General features: G+C 36.5%; 1 protein-coding gene across 6 annotated transcripts in view; it reads left to right on the top strand.

Annotated features, from left to right (window-relative positions):
* WDR7 (WD repeat domain 7) overlaps nt 1-19,752 on the top strand; it is a 353,142-nt gene that overhangs the window by 66,225 nt on the left and 267,165 nt on the right. For all 6 annotated transcript variants that reach the window (XM_038525932.1, XM_038525930.1, XM_038525933.1 and 3 more), the window contains 2 exons: nt 2,043-2,238; nt 11,050-11,264. In XM_038525932.1, coding sequence (XP_038381860.1) covers nt 2,043-2,238; nt 11,050-11,264 — 411 coding nt within the window. The remainder of the gene's footprint in view (nt 1-2,042; nt 2,239-11,049; nt 11,265-19,752) is intronic.

The raw sequence follows: 19,752 nt of genomic DNA, 5'->3' as shown, positions 1-19,752 counted from the left end.
TAGTCAGCTACCCCTCAGTCCTTATGTCTTTTTAAAGGAAGAAATCGGGATCCCTGGGTGGCGCAGCGGTTTGGCGCCTGCCTTTGGCCCGGGGCACGATCCTGGAGACCCGGGATCGAATCCCACGTCGGGCTCCCGGTGCATGGAGCCTGCTTCTCCCTCTGCCTGTGTCTCTGCCTCTCTCTCTCTCTCTCTGTGACTATCATAAATAAATAAAAATTAAAAAAAAATTAAAAAAAAAATAAAGGAAGAAATCATGTTTTATGTTACAGTTGAATGCTTATCAGAGAACGAGATTAAGCTTAAAAAATGCTTGTTTAGGAAAATTCTATATGATGTTTTAATAAAGGTTTATAACATGATTTTTCTGAAGTTGGTTTTTTAACTTAAAATTAGTAAATACCTGCTATGCTGGTTGCTGGTTATAGTATTTAAATCATTGTATAACAAAAAATACAAATAAAGCTAACACGGAATAAAAGATTAACATACCTGAATTTGAGAACAAAGTAGATAGTTAAATCTTACTGTCTTTGCTTTATTCATGCTCTGCTTCATTCAAAAATTGATTTTATGTTGTTTACAAAAATAAACATTATTCAGTAAGATAAAAATGAAGCTAAATGATGAAGAGAAACTGAGAGGAGAAGGAAGAGGAGGCCAAGAGTCCTCCTGCAGAAGTGCGTGTCCTCCTCACCCCCACTGTGATGAGTAGAAAATTCAGGCCTAGGTGTCTTAGTAGCCAGAATGTGAAAGGAATCAGCTACAGCAGTTTTCTCCAAAGTGTGTTCCTCCAAAACTCAGTCTTCTAAGACTACCGTGGAAAATAAACTTTGAGATGAGTGATAACTGTGTTCCCCTCATAGAGATAATTCTATTCACATCAGCCTGTTACAGGTTCTTTGAAGTTCTGTGGTAAAATCAACAACTGTAACTTGAGTTTTCTCAGCACATTTGGCCACCCCTACCTCTTTTGATTTGATACCTGTCAACATTTCCCATTCAGTGCGGCGTTGAGATGTAGCAATCAACGTGGCATTGTTCTTTAGCTAAAAATGTTTGCTTTGGTGAAGCCCAGCCCAATGAGATTTGAAAAGTTTCTCCTTTGGATACCACTGAAGGGATGAGCCATATATATGTAGTGCAATGGGCCTCATCCTCAATATTATTCACAATATATATATAGCGATGTGTGGCTGTTTTCATATGGTTTCACCTCAGAACTAACTGAAAGCATAGTCTATTAAATCACTATAAGGTTCTGTTTTAAATAGCTTATAAATTGTCTTAAAAATTTAAATACCTTAATTTTTTAATTGTCCAGATCGTGAATTCAGTTTTCTGTTGCTAGTGAACATCTTTACGTTCTTTGGTTATTTATATTCCATCTTGTTTTAAAAGGAATTGAAAGGCAGAAAACTAGAGATGAGCAGAGAATACACAGCAGAATGTTTAATTGGCTATTGTGTGTTCATTGAGGGGGTGCACCTGCTGACATTACAGACAAGCTGTGAAGCACATCTACACATAATACAAAATATCTGTGGCTCTTGAAAGGCATGATTGTAGCTGAGGGACCAGGAGGGTATTGTTTTTGAGCCAAGAAGCAGGGAAGAACATAGGTCCAAAATGACAGTCACAAACAGAAGGAAGCACTGCAGAAAGCCCGCTCTAGCAGCTAACAAAGGAAAGTTCGTACCATGGAAGCAGAACGCATAATAACAGATCAATTTTTTTCCAGCTTCGCCTGCCCCCTGTATGGCGATCGTTTTAGTAAGGTCATCTTCCGATTTGAACAGCAGATTTTCCAAGGCATCTTTTCCATCTTTAATCTGGGATTAATTTAGCATTTTTTAAAGTGTTGTCATGATTGAACTGGGTGTTTCATGTATAATGTGAAGGAGCACATTTCTTGACACAACGTAATACTGTGGTGGGTTTTCAGCAGTGATGAATGTATAATTAATTTTGGTTTATGTTATTGAGGGCCAGATCCATTTTATTCTGAATTTAATCTAAAATATAATCATTCTTCTTTTTAGGCAAGAGTGCAGCACTGCATCTGCTCTGTAGCCAGTGACCACTCAGTGGGACTCCTAAGTCTGCGAGAGAAGAAATGCATTATGCTGGCATCTCGTCATCTTTTCCCTATTCAAGTAATCAAGTGGAGGCCTTCTGATGATTACCTAGTAGTGGGATGTTCAGATGGCTCTGTATACGTCTGGCAAATGGACACTGGTAAGAACAAGTGTTAAGAGATAGACTAGAAAATTAAATGGAAAATTAATTTGATTTCCTGGAAATTAAAAAGTCTTTTATGTGAGGAAAATAGCCTTAAGATGTAAAAATGGTTGCTGCATTTACTTCTGAGTGTTATCATCATTGTCAACAAAGAACTATTTAAATTTTCCTCTCATTTGTTGTACTATGCCAAATACTTTAGGGTAGCTCACTGATCTTCAAAGGAATGCAGTTGAAGACAATATACAGACTACAACAAGACAAAGGCAACAGACTAAAAAATAAGTGATTTCTATAGAATTCAAGATGGAAAATGTGAGCGAGATTAAGGAACCCATTTTGTATCAAGTTCAGAAACAGTGGAAGAAGAAAAAATTCTTTTATTTAAACAGCAGGAAAGCAGTATGAAGTAGTTAATTAGAGGAGGTAATTGAAACAAACGTTTCAAGATCTAGAGAGAACATTTAAAATTTCAAGTTTCAGAAATTTTACATATGGGGCATAATATAGAACAAGTCATGTGTAGCTCAGAAGTACACACGCAATTATGTGTAATGTTTATACACAGAATCTTAAGATTTTCCGTGGGAAATTTTTAAGTGTGTAACTAAACATTTTCTGCTTTAGACTTTTAAAAACACATTTTATTCTACTTTTACTCTTTTAAGTCATCTTCTATCAGTGATTAAAGCCCTTATATACCTAGTTGTACTATAGAATACTTCTACCAAATTTTCTTTTCTTCATCTTTCTTTGTTTTAAATAGTCCTTTTCCAAATCAGGCTATAAACATATTTCTGCTTGGACTGTGGTGCAATAGGGAGTTCTGCTAAGTCCTTCTGTAAAAATAGTCGCAGTCTTCTTCAGGGATGTTATTTATGGTCCTTGTTTTAGCTGGTAGTGCATAGGCAATCTTGCCAAGAGGGAACATCTTGGAGAGTGTCAGACTTCTTTACTTTTATATTTAATTTTTCTTTTTGTTGTCTGATTGAGGTCATACTTTCTGTCAAAATTTAAATCACAAGTGTATTAGAAAAGAGAGATGAACTGAAATCTCATTACTCAGTGATATTGTGGTATTCCCTCTGGTGGGCAGCACTGTTTCATATTTGGTGGTTTTGTCTGCCCCATGAACTAAATATACTGAGTTTGTGTTGGGCTCTGGAGTCAGACTACTTGGTTTTGATTTAGGATTGACCATTTATTTGCTAGTAATGAGATCTGCTGTAACTTACTGGACTTTTGTCTCTCAACTTACTCCTCTGTAAAATGGAGATTATAATAGTTCCTATCTTATGGTAGTGCTGGGAGAATAAAATGAGATACTTACCTGCTGTATAGTAGACATATGTAAATGTGTGTATGTGAAATTGAAATTTGTGCGTGTTCATATTGGCTAATAATGTTATTAATAACAGTAATAACAAGAATCCTGCTTTCCTTGTTACTTTGTTGAACTTGGGAATGTGATCTTACATTTAGAAATATTTACACTGATTAATATTAAAATAAGTTTTTACAGCAGTAATGTTCAGAAAGCACTATTTTAAAATACTATAAATATTAACCGTTGTAGCACAAATACTAGAATATGGTAAACTTGTCTAGGACTTTTAAAAATTAAAATACTGTAAAAGAGAATATCATTTTTTCTGAATTTTTCAGTACTTAAATAATTTTTATTTGAATACTTCAGGTGCTTTAAATACATTTGTAAAGAATATGAATATGAAATTCTTTACAAATGAGCTGTTACTGAAAGGCAAAGTTACTTTTCTAGTAATTTCCCTAGTAGGAGATGACAAATACCTCTTAACTATAGGTGTACTGGAGGATATTACTCTTATAACCAGTTTAGTGTAATTAAGCCCGTTCTTATTAAACACAATATATATATTGAAATTTCACAATTATCTTACCTTCAAGAGGATTTAGGTAAACAATCAGTCAGTGTGGTATTCTTAAATCAAAAGATAAAGAAGCAGAATTTGTTTTGGATTTAACCATAATAGGAGGTGAGGTGTACATTCCTTTTTCCTCCTTGCTGCTCAGGCTTTAGCTAGTGATATAAAGGCCCCTGGGGAGTGAGTAAGGCACATCCTGAAGGTATTGACATTATTTATTTATTAAATTTATTTATTTATTAAATAAATAAAAAATGAAGCCAAATAAATCAGATTCAGCCAAGGTTTGATGTATGAAATGTATTTAAACTCTGAGGAGACACTTTATCTCTCTTCTTAACATTTTGGGGATGTATTTTTACAAATGATACACTAAAACAACTCATGCATGGTGTGCAATTTTCTGTTTGCTATTTTGAATTTTACTGATGTTTCTAGCTTATAAACACTTAAAAATGTCTTTGTACTTTTATGCAGCATTTTCATTTAGTTATTTTCCCCTTCAAATGGGTAGTTTTTATTTCCAGTATTTATTTTCCAACAAAATGAAGTTGAAGCTAGTAAAACAAAATTTCATTAGAAAGACAGAAGTCCAGAATCTTTTGCTCTTTACCTATGTCGTCTTTATTATATGTAATAACAATTAATAGTGATGTGGAGGCCAGGAAAATTCTTATTCTTTCACTTCTTGGGTACTTAGAAAATTAGTCAAATAACTAGCAACAAAGATTGGCCGGCTGGACCTCTTGACTTTTACTTAGGAACTTATTACAGGTGGCCCACTGACCTAGGTGGTGGCTGCTTTTGCATGGAGCTGTTGATGTGCTTCAGGGACCAGCTCTCTCCTCTCCTTCTTCATATTTGACATTCCCAGTAGGAGAGTAGAGTCCTTCCCATAGGCCTTTGACAAGGTCAAAATCCGGTCTGTTTGGGAAACAGTGGCATGCTGTTAGTAATGACTGATTATATAAGATGCTCTTATCTCACCATTACCAAGCTAAAATAGCATTTTCATGTGTCTATTTTTATCATGTTTGTTACAGAACAAAAGTGATTCTCACATCAAAGACATCATGCAGAGACAGTCACTAGGTGTTCTCATACAGATGCAAATGCCAATAGTGCTTGCCATATATATTAGAAATTAGTGTAGGAAGTCCTGTCACTTTGCTGTGTTATCTTTTTTGTTTGTTTGTTTGTTTTCTGTCTCTGAGTTTTCTGAAATACTCTTGTTTTTACGTTTCCTTTATGAAATATGCATTAAAGTCATTTTGTAAAAACTTAATTATCTAATAAAAGGTAGCAGAGAATTGTGAACCAAAGGGTATTCATGTCTGCTAAAAACATGTAAAACTGGATAATCAAAAGCATAAGTGTCAATTGGATTTTTCACGCAAGTAAAGCCTTAGTATGTGTTATTCTTGCTTAATACTTTATTTGAAATTGTCAATTCATTTTATTGATTATATAAGATGGCATAAATTTTCTGAAAGTCCTTGGTAATGTATACTTCAATCCTATGCAAAACATTTGCCTGTTAGTCAATTGATGGTATCTTTAATGGATTTATAAGTGCAATTTGTGTAGTTTAGTCTGTAAGTTTTATAAATATTTTCCTTTTTAAACATTTTTACTTATTTAAACTGATAATTTTGTCTTGTTACTAAAATTACCAAAGAGAATCAGGAAGTGGCACTTCAGCCCAATCTTTTGGTATTAGAGGAAGAGTTTAGTAGCAAGTATTTTCTTCACATTTTGACCCTTTGCCTGCAGTATTAATACAGTGGAGATTTGATTTTATGTTTCTGTTTCACATTGTATGGCATTATCATCAGCTTTTCCATATCTCCTACATTTTTGTTTTGTATTTTATTACAAAAATATACCATTGGACAGGCAAAGGCACAGAGGATGAAATGATTAAGAAAAAATGATACCTTTCCAAAATCATGGTAAAACCAGTATAATCAGTTTCTTTTTTCCCTATGGATGATTCACTCTGGAATTTTGAAGGAAGAGGTTCTTATAGTGGAAATATGACTGTCTCCCCACCAGGAGCTCCCTATAGAATTGTCCCTCCAGTTAGGTACCCATCAGTTTCCTTTTTGGTTTCCATAGTATTATCCTAACTCAGGACTTTATTTTTTCACATGTAGGCTATCTTTATTGGTTTTCCTGTCTTCTTTATCTACCTTCTAATCCATCCTGTACTGTGCTGGCAAATTAATCTTAGGAAGTGTAACAACAACAGCAACAAACTTTGGTTCATGTACTGTTTTAATTAAAGAAAAAAAATTCTTCCCTATAGCTTTTATGACAAGGCCCTTAGCAGTGTGGTATCTTCCTACCTTTGTCCTTGTTTCTTTTACATAGACCAGTTGCTCTGTGTGAAGAACAGTTCTTTTTTTTTTTTTTTTTTTTGCAAAGAATAATTCTATTCAAGAATAATTGGGCTGTTCTCTACTACTTCTTATCTTTTATATTATCCCTATGTTGCTCGGGGTTTTCACTCATTTGGAACATCCTTTGATTATTTTTTCTTTCCTTTTTTTTTTTTTTTTTTTTAAGATTTTATTTTTAAGTAATCATACCCAGAATGGGGCTCAAAGTCACAACCCTGAGATCAAGAGTTGCATACTCCCATAACTAAGCCAGACAATGCCCTGGAACGTTATTTCTTTTTATTTGCTTATTTGTTTAAATAGTCTCTTTAAGAAAATTTGAATAATAATAACAAAATCTTGTATATTTAGCTGTGTAGTTACCATTCTATTGCTCTTTGTTGCTTTGCATAGATCCAAATTTCTATCTGGAATGATTTTCTTTTTGCCTAATATATAATATCTCTTGTAGTGCAGGTCTAGGCATGGTGAATTCTTTCAACTTCTTTGTGTCTATAAAACTCTTTGTTTCATCTTCATTTTTAAGATTTTTTTTTCTGGTTGGAAAATTCTAGATTGATAGTTTTTTTTTTTTTTCTTTTCCTTTTAATACTCCACTGTCTTCTTGCTAACATTATTTCCAATGAGATATCTGCTGTCACTCTTAGCTTTGTTCCTCTGTATGTGCTATGTCTGTTTTTTCCCAACAGTTTTAGGCTTTTTCTTTTATTCTTTATTATTTATTTTGAGAAGTTGAATATAGTTTTTTTCATATCATTTTTGCCAAGGGTTTGTCATACTTCTTGGATATGTGGGTGTGTGGTTTTCAACAAATTTGGAAACTTTTTCGCCATTCTCTATTCAAATATGTTTTCAATCCTTCCCTGTCTTTCCTCTCTTTAGAGGCTATAGTTATGTGTTTACTAAGCTATTTAAAATTGCCCGCAGATTCCAGATTGTCTTTTCATTTTAAAGTTATTTTTCCTCTGTGTTTTATTTTATATAGTTGCTATTCTCAGTCTTCAAGTTTATTAGTCTTTTATTTATTTTTTTTTAACAATGTGTAATCTGCCATTGTTCCCATTTAGTGTATTTTTCATCTCAGACATTGTAGTTTTCATCTCCTTAAGTGTGATTTTGGTCATTTGGTATCTTCCATGTCTCTTTATTCAAACTTTTGAACATCTGGAATACATTTATAATAAGTTTCGGTGTCCTCGTTTGCTATTTAAAAATTCTGTGGCAGTTCTGGTTTGATTTTTATTGATTTGAATTTTGTCCTATCAATTATTATTTTCCTGCTTTTTTCCAGAATAGCCTGAAAGTGGTTAAAGAGTAGAGGCATTGAGATTAGCTTTTATGCTATTTCCTCTAGCCAATAAGAGATGATGGATTGTTACACCAGAGTGGTAGCTGTGGAGCTGGTGAAAAGTGATTGAACTCAGTATATTTTGAAGGGAGAGTGAACAGGATTTGCTGATAGTTGGATAAGGGGCATAAAAGAATGAGATGGGTTAAAGATGATCCAAGGTTTTAATCATGAGCAACTCAAAGGATGGAATTCATTTCTGGACATTGAGAAGACAATGGGAAGAGTAGATTTTGGAAAGAAGAATTAAATTTTTTTTTATATTGAGTTGAGTATTAGACATTCAAGTAGAGGTGTTGATTAGTGAATTGTATATAGAAGTCAGGGGTTGAGTTGGGGATATCAGAGCAGGTGATGTAAATATGGGAATTCTTAGCACAGAGAAGATACTCAAAGTCATGACATTAGATACATTATAAAGAGGATACAAGTAGATAATAATTGGGGCACTCCAGGGCTTAGATATATTTCTGTGATGTGAAAGAAATCAGCAAAGGAGACTAAAATGGACTTGCCAGGAAAAAGAAAATGAAGAGTGTGATTGCCTAGAAACCAAGTGAAAAAAAAAAAAGTGTTTCAAGGAGTAGAGAGGAAGAACAAGTATTGCTGATTCTGAATGATAGTAAAATGAGGACTGGGAACTAAACATTGGATTTAGCAACATGGAGAGGAGGTTCTCTGCATATTTGGGTGAAATCTGATTTGAGTAAGTTTAAGGAAAAATGGGAGGAGAAAAATTTGTAGGTAGCAAATACAGAGGATGATATAAAAAATGGGATACCAGCTGGAAAGAGATATTGGGTCAAGTGTGTTGTTGTTATTGGTCTGTGTTGTTTTTTTTTTAACAGGTGAAATAATTGCATGTTTATATGCTGATGGAAATGATCATGTGCTGGTGGGAATGATCAAGTAGGTATGGGAAATAGATGATGAAAAAGGGGAGAATTGCTGAAATGATATCTGTGGGCAGATGAGAGGGATCAGGTTTAAGCTACAAGTGTGTTAGATTAGGTGTTTGGATAGTTCACGTGTAATTATAGAGTAATATGAGTGGAGATATGGTAGTGGGAGCTGGTAGGACTTCTTTTTAATTGCTTCTTTCTAAATGAGCTAGGAAACAACTTTTCAGCCAGGTGAGGGTGGAAAATGGAGTGTTGGAGATTGGAGGAGAGAAAAGGTATAAAATAATTAGGAGAGTAGGAAAATGAAAGATCTGTGGAAATGTGGTCACTATTAAGGACCCCTTGAGATCAGTGGTCATGAATTTCAAGTGGATCTTTTAGCATGTTCTTCATTCATATTCATCTTCATTGTACAGGTTTGGCATAGGTGGAAAGTTGGATTTAACCAAGGTTGGAAAAAAAAAAAAACAAACCAAGGTTGGAATTTGCTTGGCTGGTGCAAGGAAGCGAGATAAGAACAGAGCTGCAGTTATGAGGATGGATGATGGAATTTTAGTTTATGGGACATAGGGAAGTGAGGGACAGGGCAAGCATGATAGGCTAATGAACTGTTAAGGAGTCAGGGCTGAATGAGGAATTATTGTATCAGAGGATTGAAGTAAAGAATGGAAGCCACTATCAGAGAGTGGCATTTTTGAAGTTGGGATCATAATGGGATTTAGTTATTGGTAACAAGAAGATTATAATGTGGCCATTGGCTGGGGTCAAGTGTAGGGCAAAATTTATTGGAGTAGAGGAACTCAAAGAGCCAAGAGATCAGGATGTGTGGAAGAATCATATGTGCTGGTGATTTTTGAACACTTTTGAACTTATAAATCCTGTTAGAGTATACATACTCTCCTTTTCATACATACACAAAAAGTTTCAGGTCACAAGTCCTTTCTGTGCTTTGCCTTCCAAAATATATTGGTCAAGATTCAATGAACTGGTTAGTAAAACAGTGATTTGTGTTAATACTAAAATCACCATGAATTAATTCCAGGACTACTATTGGAAAGGGGACAGTGAGTCCAAAGTTAAGCCCTTTAAGGAAGTGGAAGGGCAAACTTGAGTGGCATGTATATAAATACTCAGCATCGGGAATAATATATGTTTGGATACTAGCTCAAAGACACAATAAAACTCTTGTATTTTGTTGACATTTAAGTTTCTGGTGTTCTCTATGGTTATTTTTCAAAATTGATTTGTCCTCTTTTAGAATGACTCTGGAGGAATGCCCAGTGAATTAAAGTAAACTTAATCATTATTTCACTGTTCTTATTATAATCTTCAGAAGATTATGTACAAATCCATAGAATAGACCCTTCTCTGCCTGGTGTGATGGCTGTGTACTGTAGAAAACAAAGTGTACAGAAAAGCTGTCTGCGTTATAGGAAGGAGTTGTGCCTAACTTAGACATGAAATGCATAGATAGAGATCAATGGAAACAATGGCCAAATGAAGAAGCTGTGAAGTGGTTATAAGTTGGAATAGTAGTTATTTTCACAAATATACAGAGAAACATTTGAATGGGTATAAACAATAAAAGTCAAGACATTTGCAGACAGAATGAGAAATTATAATTTTTCCTTGTTTTACAGAGATTTCCTAGAGAAAGAGAAGCTCCGGGAATTATTAAGGTAGAAAAAATGAGAATAGCAAAATTTACCTCTTTTGTTTGGGATTGATAGACAACTTAGGGGAAGTTGAAGTCATAGAAATTGATATAGTAGAGTAATGATGTGGAGTATCAAGAAGACCGTCTTGGAAGTTGACAGTGGGAAAATTTAGGGGAAGTTGTTGAGGTCTCGGCTTTAAACTTGGCTTTCTTCGGTTTGGTGCCTGCTTTTGGCCCTGGGCATGATCCTGGAGCCCCGGGATCGAGTCCCATGTCGGGCTCCCGGCATGAGGCCTGCTTCTCCCTCCTCCTGTGTCTCTGCCTCTCTCTCTCTCTCTCTCTCTGTGTCTATCATGAATAAATAAATAAGTAAATAAATCTTTAAAAAAATAAACTTGGCTTTCTTGTGAAGTTGTGGTTGGGGCATTACAGGAGAAATGATTAAGATAATGCTGCATAGAAGGTCATCAGAGGAGGGAAGCCCTGAGGAAAGTATTGACACATAAAAAAAGACAAAGCATTTTCTTTTCCTAAAAAATGGCCAGAAGCAGTTATAGTGTTATGTGCACTGACTGTGAATGTATACGTCTTCCAGGTGCTTTGGATCGCTGTGTGATGGGGATCACAGCAGTGGAGATACTGAATGCTTGCGATGAAGCCGTTCCTGCTGCAGTGGACTCTCTCAGTCATCCGGCGGTCAACCTAAAGCAAGCCATGACACGGCGTAGCCTCGCCGCTCTTAAAAACATGGCCCATCATAAGCTGCAGACTCTTGCAACTAACCTCTTGGCTTCTGAGGCGTCTGACAAAGTAAGTTGTGTATGTAGGTTCATGTGTATAGTCCCCATTCCACTCCATTTTATAACACAGTTTGGCATGTCTTAAGGAATACCTTTTGGGAGAGGACATTGAAAAACAAGCTTCTGATTTTTATCTATTCAACATCGTTCTTGCTATTTCAAGTATTTGACTTTTTTCTTTTTTTTTTTTTTGAAAAAGTAAGTATACTTACCACTTAAAATATTTAAAAATGATTCTTGGGGATCCCTGGGTGGCGCAGCGGTTTGGTGCCTGCCTTTGGCCCAGGGCGCGATCCTGGAGACCCGGGATCGAATCCCACATCGGGCTCCCGGTGCATGGAGCCTGCTTCTCCCTCTGCCTGTGTCTCTGCCTCTCTCTCTCTCTCTCTCTCTCTCTCTCTCTCTCTGTGACTATCATAAATAAATAAAAATTTATTAAAAAAAAAATGATTCTGGAGTCAGGTGACTTCCATTTCTTAAATGAGAGCAAATATTTCTCTTATCTGTCCTTTTGCTGTTTTCTCTTCCCGTTGAAAGATTGAGCACTAACTTTTATTTCTAGAAAGAAAACAATAATTTAAGTACAATTAAGATGTTTCTAATTGTGACTGCTCATTTGTTTTAAAAGCAAAAGATTCTGATTTTAGTAAGTTTAGGCCATTATAAGGATTTAGGGAGGATATTTGAGGTACGGTAGACTTGTGCAAGTGCTCTGGGACCTGAGATCAATCACACTTTCCCTCTGATATTCACATTATGGCAGCAGTTATCTCTTCAGTTAACAGAAGATTATCCTATGAAAAGAAGAACAATCTCAATTCATTAATGGGTTACTTGCCGTTAGTTTTATAGAGGCTAGCCACTATTTGGTTTGTGGCATTTATGTTCTGTGGTTAGAACTCGCTTGTCTCTGGTAATGGCTACATGAAACTTACAGAGAGTCCCAACATTTCATCTGAGTCACACCTTAAAATTCCCAGGTGCATCCAAGTATTCATTAGAATTTATTAGTGGGTAACACAAATACTGTTATTTTCATTCTCTTATTCCGGAATCCCCCCCCCCCTTTTTTTTAAATGTAGACATGTGGCTACATAACGAACAACTTGAAAGGCTTATCTACAAACTTGAAAATTTGCTTGCGAATTAATGCTGAGAGCTGATGACATAAAATGCTCTTGGTGGTTCCAGTGACCCATGTCTTCTAGTAATTGGCAGTAATATTTGATCATTCTATCTTTCCCCAAGATATTAAATGCATTATTGGCTTTGCTGTATTATATGTTTCATAGATTAGAATTATGAAATCCTTCTGCATTTTCTTTCATATTTTCTGTCCTATGTTCTGAAGTTTGAATAGAAACCATGGCTTAAATGCATTTGCTGTGCTTATAATTTCTTTCAAGAGATCGCATAGTTATCCCTAGGAATTCACTATTCATAGCACATTGTCTGATATTCCAAAATTTTTAATTATTTGCCCATTTATAAAATAATATATGCAAGGGCAAGTATGTATGTTATATAATTTTCAAATATATGTTTTTTCTTGCTGGTATCCCCTAGAAATAGAAATTTGGAAAAATAATTATACAACTGAAAAATTAAAGAAAAATAAGTGGTACAGTAACGTTTATGAATGGCTTTTGTAAGTGGTCATGGTCCATTATGTGATTTTTACAATCTTGTTTGTCCCTGTTTTAATAGCGCATTTTATAGTGCAATTAGTGATAAAAGCACCAGATATCAGAGACACTACACTTATGTATTGTAAAATATATTGTCTGTGAACCTCCTCAGTCTTGTAGCAGTGGTAATTGTTGCCTGGCCTACAAGGAAAACAATTATAGAAGGGGGAAGGCTTAGGAAGCTGAGGCTGCAGAGGGTAATCACTTTATGAAAAATGTATGTTGGCTGGACCATTAGGGATTTCTCTATTTTCTCATGTTGGATTTGAGACTCCTTTTGAGGGGAATATTTAAAGAGCTGTCCTCTGGACGGCTTTTTAACCTCAGAAATAAAACCCACCCAAAGTTAAAACAAACAAAACAAAACATAACTAAGAGCCTCTCAGTGCTGTAGGATTGCCTCTAGGATATTGGAACTAAGTTTTTTCATGGGTTTCTCAATAAAAAGTAAAATCTCCATGGGAGTACTTTATAGAAAGAATCCTACCTTTTCTTTGTTAGACTAATGTTAACAGTTGGACTATTTGGGAGTAACACATATTGTATATTGCTAATTTTGTTAATTATGCCAGGCATGTAGAGCCTTGCAAACAAAGATAGGGGATTTACTTTCCTCTGATTTTTCTCTTTCACTGGAAGATCTAGAGGATGTTCAGTGGAATTATTCTTTACGACTGCACTGAATCCTTGCAAGATGTGTGTATCTGAACCCCTGTGTGTTTCTCTTAGGACAAGTATGTTAATTTCTCTTGTACTGTATTAACTTACATACTTTTCTGAGTCTTCCTACTGAAATTCAGCCTTCTTGCAGGCAGGGATTGTGACTTATTTATTGCTGTTTCCCTCATGACATCTAGTAGCAGCTGTGCAATAAATATGCATTGAATTGGATGATGTGTAACAGAAAGCGCTGATGGCCTCTGCTTCAGCCTCTTTGCCCGGGTCTTTTCCCTTCCTTCACAGTTGATTGTCTTGGCCTGATGATCAGATCTATTCCTGTTCACGAGGCCTTAGATGTGGAACATTTATTAATCACCTTTTGCCCTCCATTCAGCTTTGCATTCTCCCCTTTGGTTTTGGTGAGCGAGGTTGTCCAGGCATAACTCATCCTCCTTTGCTATCTCTGTATTGTCAGCAGTCCAACACATCTTGCAATTATGTCCGCGAGGCCCTCTCCTTTAGGCTGTAGAGCAGGGTTGCTCGGCTTCAGCTCTACTGACATTTTGGGCTGGATAATTCTTTGTTGTGAGGGGCTGTCCTGTGTATTGTAGGATGTTGAGAATCATTTTTCCTTTACCCGCTGTATATCAGTAGTTGCCTCTCTTGCCCAGGCATGACCATCAAATAGGCTCTCAGTAATGGCCAAATGCCCTGTGTAGGGAAGAAGTGCCTCTGGTTTAAAACCACTGTTCTAGAAAAAAAAGGTTGAGAAATGTAGACAGAAATGGTAGAGATCCTACATCCCATATCCTATGTTTCCTTTCCTGTCGTTACCCTTTCTTCTTTAATCCCTCTCCTCTGAGGTTAAGGAAGCCACCCCTAAACCTTAGCCTCTCTGCCTCCTGTGGCAGAATTAGTTCTTGCATTCTCTTTGTGCTCCTTAAATCACTTTACTTTGTATGGGTAATTTTTTTCCCTTTCATTAGGTTTAAGGACTGTCTTCCCTATTGGATTTTGAGTTTTTTGAGGACAGGAGCTGAGTTTCTCATATTTTTATTTTCAGTGCTTTACGTAGTACATGAAGCATAGAAAATACCCAGGAAATGTAGTGTGAAGTTAGTGAGGAGGTGTAGCTTGGAATCATGTTGTGGAGTCTGTTAGAATGCAAAGCTAAGGACTTACCTCAGTGGGCAGCAATATGATATTGAAGAGTCCTAAAAGGAGATATTTGTTCAAGAAATATTTTGCCACATCTGACATTTGTATGCAGGACACATACATATATTGTTTGGGAAATGAATTGTGAGGCTGTTGGGTTGATGGAATCAGTGGGGCCCAGGGTAGGAGTAGGGAGAGGAAATGTTGAAGAGGGAATGGCTTCGAAGCTATTTTGTGGGTTGAATAAATAGGACTGATGAGCAAGAGAAGAGTTGAGACAAGATGATTTCAGAGACAAGATGATTTCCCTGGTTGAAGGGAGAATGGCAGAGATGTTAACAGATACAAACAACTCACAGAATAGGCTTTGCGATTGTTTGTAATAGGAGACATCTGCCTCTTATAGTGTTGGGAGATGGAGTACAAGGAGAGCAAAATTCCTCCAGTAAAGAAGGGGCATGATAATGAGATAGAGGCGGGGTGGGATTTCTCCCCCCCCCCCAAAAAAAAAAAATAAATGCTGGATTATAGAGCATGGGTTACACAATAGGTAACCTTTTGGGTGTGTGTGCTTTCATTAGGATATTCCAGATATGGGGTCTTCCTTAATTCTTACTACAGATAGGTGAGTTAGTTATTATCATCTTCAGATGATAAACCTAAAAAAACAGATAGAACAGGCATTGCAAACTTTTTCTGTAAAGCACTAGATAATAAAAATGTTAGGCTTTGTGAACACACAATCTCTGAACCACAGATTCAACTCTGCCATTAGAGTGTGATAGCAGCTACAGACAATAGGTAAAAGAATGAGTATAACTGACTTCCAGTAAAACTTTGTTTACATAAATAGGCAATGGGCTGGATTGGCTTCTGGGTCATAGCTTGCTGAACCCTGCATCAGAGATTGTCTTATCCACAAGGCTGTGGATAAGTTCTTCCATGGAATAGCCTTTGCTTCATTTTTGAAAACCAGTTCAAAGGAGTGGTTAAGAACCTGGGTTCCAGTGATAGGCATATCTGTGTTTAAATTACATCTCTGTAACTTGCTGCCTGTGGGTGACCTTGGGCAAGTAACCTGCAATAGCCAAGGTCACACATATAACTGAAAATGAATCTTTGTAAAGGAAGCAAAGGGTTATCAGTTGATCAGAGATGTGAAATATCATTAAGACTTGGGGAATAAAAAAGAGTGGTTAGTAGTTAGGGATGTCATTGGTGATCATTAGAAGAGCTGCTTTGGCAGATTTAGTTAGGTCAGAAATCATGGTACAATGAGGTAAGAGTGAGGATGAGCTAAAGTAGAAGTGGAGAGGTGCAAGATGTTTCTTTTGGAGGGGAAAAAAAAGAGTAGTAGCTTCATTGGCTACAGGGTAAGAGCTGAGTTTTACTTTGTTAGGAGCTCACTGAACATTTACGTTAGTGGAGGAGGTAGTTGGTAGAGCCATATCAGAAGGACATGTGTTGATGATAGAGTTAACTGAAGAATTTACTCTGACTAGATATTGCTTCCTTTTAATTGGTATTGATGAAAGAGATGGAGGTGAATTATAACCAAGTGATATTCAGTGGAAGAGGAGAAAAGTGGGCTGTAGTATCTACTAAAAGGAAGTAAGTAGTTTTTAATCCCTTGAAGGCAGAGTCATCTTTATTTTAATGCCCTGTAACACCCAATATAAGTCATGTCCTGTACTGGGAGTTACAAGATTTGTAAACTATGAATAACTAGTAAATCATAGATAGCACGTGGTAATATTTGATGAACACATAAAGAAATACGTTAAAGAGATGGTTTGAGCACATCAGGTGATCTTTTTGATGAACTTTCTCATCAAGCATTTGCCACAAACACTGGTATTTGGTGGGGAGATCTTGAAGGATGCCTTGGGTCAATGGAATTTTACTAGTGAAGCTAGAAAGCCTTTACTGCCATGAAATTCATTTCTTAGGCCTAGTGTGTACAATTTTCTATATGGTGCCTTTGTATCTTAGGCATTGTGTACCAATCAGAGTCACCCTATTTACATTGAAAAATTACGAGGTTGAAGAAATTGAAAAATGACCAGGATGATTTATCTTTTATGTTACATTTTTCTCTGTTGTCTAATTAGTCAAAAGCCTGAAAAAAAAATGCATGGGCTATATTTGCAAAGGTCAGTAGCTTTGTATTCTGTGTAACTAGGTGAGAGAATGGAATTTAGAAGTCAAATCTAACCTACTGAGAACATGCTCCGTGTTTTTTGCTTACAAAATTCACTCTAAAAAAATTTTATACTGATTGAATTGACTTTATGATTCATTGTGAAAAGGGCACTGTAAGGTACGGACAGGGACAAGCCATATGACGTTATATACAGGATACCAGGCCTTGTCTGTTGAACCATTTATGGCCTTAGAAAAATTCTTATGATATGTCTGACCTTTGAAGAATCAATTAAACTTGCTTAACATTCTACTCCAAAACTTTAAAGAATATTTTAATAGGAAATAAGAATATGTTGATTGTTTATTTTAGAAGTATATATAGACTTAGTTTTTGGTTGTTTTAAGTGGTTATTAGAATAAAAATTTCACATTATACTAATTGTTGTCAAGTCTTTAATAAATAAAGGAACCTTAGTGAGCTGTCTAGTCTTAAGAAAACAAAGGGGTAAGGGTGCCTGGGTATTTCAGTTGGTTAAAGTGTCTGCCTTCGGCTCAGGTCATGATTCTAGCTAGGGTCCTGGGATGATGTCCCACATCAGGTTCCCTGCTCAGTGGGGAGTCTACTTCTCCCTCTCTCTCTCTGCCCCTCCCCTTCCCCCTGCTCATGCTCTCTCTCTCTCTCTTTCTCTCACTGTCTCTTTCAAATAAATTAGTAAAATCTTAAAAACAACAACAAAAAAGAAAACAAAGTGGTAAATGTCTCTGTAAGAGGAGAATAAACTTCATTGAGTGCCTGTGTGATGGGTGATTCTCTTTTAATGGGAATAATAATTAGAAACCAAATCTGGATGCCGCATGCATTCATTGCTCCCGGGATGACATTGCATCCAAGCCATCTTAGGAGACGGAGCTAGATAATATGTCTGTTTATCTGCACACATCTGTGTTCCTCTGTTTTCCTAGATATATTAAATACCATCAGTTAACACTGTTACTTCCACGTCTAATCAGACACCACAGTGTTTGTTCTAGCTTCCCTTCTTGATACACTGTTACTCTCTTCTCCAGCTGTGAGAAACCTCATTCTCATTGTTTCAGAGTGTTTACTGTCCCTTGACTCACAATGGGGTTACATTCCAATAAACCCACTGTAAATTGAAAACCTCTTAAATTGAAAATGCATTTAATGTGGCCCACCAGACATCCATCGTAGCTTAGCTTAGCCACCCTTACCTGTGCTCAGAACACTTAAATTCACCTGCGGTTGGACAAAATCATCTCACACAAAGGTTATTTATAACTATTAAATTTATCTCATGTAACATATTGAATATTGCACTGAACATGAAAAACAGAGTGCTGATGGGCGCAGGTCGTTGGCAGCATGTCAGCCACTGACCCTCATGCCCACTGGCTGAGTGGGAGCCAGGTCGTCTCTCCCGTCACCAGAGAGAGTCCCACCCCATGTCGCTGGCCCAGGGCGAGATCACAAGTCAAACTTCCAAGTACAGTTTCCACTGAGTAGTATCACTTTCACTCTATCATAAAGTCAAAGAATTGTAAGACAGGGGCCATTGTATTTGCTCAATTCACCCTTTATGTAAATAATTTCCTACACACCTCAAGCCCCCTTAGGTGTGCTAGCACCTTTTTTTCAAAGGGAAAGAGCATCATTTCTTTTGTGTCCTTAACATTGTTCTTCTTTTCACCTTCTGCTTCTCTTGAGATATTATTGCTTGTGTGGATTCATTCTTGTGTTTCTTTCAGTTGAGGCTTCATTGCTAATGTGATATTTTATTTCTAATTCTTTTTGAATTGTCATTTTATTTCTGAATTTTCTAATGCTCGTTTATGCTGTTCTTTCATGTTGACTATCATTTTAAAAATGTTCTTCAGCTTGTTTTGAAATCAGCATATTCATGCTCTTTTAGCAAGTCTGTTGTTTTCCTTCTCATTCTTATTCTTTTTAATTATAATAATTTGACCTCAGTACTTTTCTGTTGCTGAATATTTTTTTTAAAGATTATTTATTTGACAGAGGGAGAGCGAGCGAGCACGAGCAGGGGAGAAGGGGAGAGGAAGAGGGAGAGGCTGAAGCAGGCTTCCTGCTGAGCAGGGAGCCCAATGGGGGACTTGATCCTGGGTCTCCAGGATCCCACCCTGGGTTGAAGGCGGCGCTAAACCGCTGAGCCCCCCGGGCTGCCCACCAGATAGGTCTTGTAGCTGTTTTCCATCTGCTTGAATTTTGGGATTGGTGGATACATTTTGTCACCTCATTTGATTGAAAATATTCTCCATATGTTTGAATTATTATAATTGCTTTTTTCTCTCTATGTGAGGATTTGGAAAAATACAGTAACCGTGTTGCCATCAGCGTCATGATCTTTCCAGAATCCCTTAGAGCTTCTATATTCTTGATGTTAATTGTAAAATTCAGTAATAAATTAGTTAAGGAGAAATTATATTAAGCATTCGTTTTTAAATTTTAATTGTGTATTTATAATTGAACTAGATGAGGCATATCTGTGAATATGTTTACTCCCATCTGGATCAGTTGTGGGTTTGAATTTAAGGGAGTGTATATGTGAGAACATCCTTAGCCTGCCAGCAGGTGACACACTCTAGCCTAGAGATTTCCTCATTATTGCCTCACCTACTGCCTGTGCCCACAGTCTCACAACATAGTAGTTAGGGAGAAGGACTTCAGACTTTACAGTGAACAGTTAGTGACTTTTTTTCCCCCACTTCTTCCCTCTGTGTTGTCAGTTGGTATCTAAACATTTCTAGAATGAAATTTTAGAATTTAATGTGAGGCTTTTGGGAAAGAGATTCCTTAAGGAATAATAA

Source organism: Canis lupus, chromosome 1 (genome assembly GCF_011100685.1).
Source record: "Canis lupus familiaris isolate Mischka breed German Shepherd chromosome 1, alternate assembly UU_Cfam_GSD_1.0, whole genome shotgun sequence".
In the NCBI taxonomy this organism is placed as follows: Eukaryota; Metazoa; Chordata; class Mammalia; order Carnivora; family Canidae; genus Canis; species Canis lupus.
The sequence above is the reverse complement of the archived record's forward strand: the minus strand, read 5'-3'. Positions and strand labels throughout refer to the sequence as shown.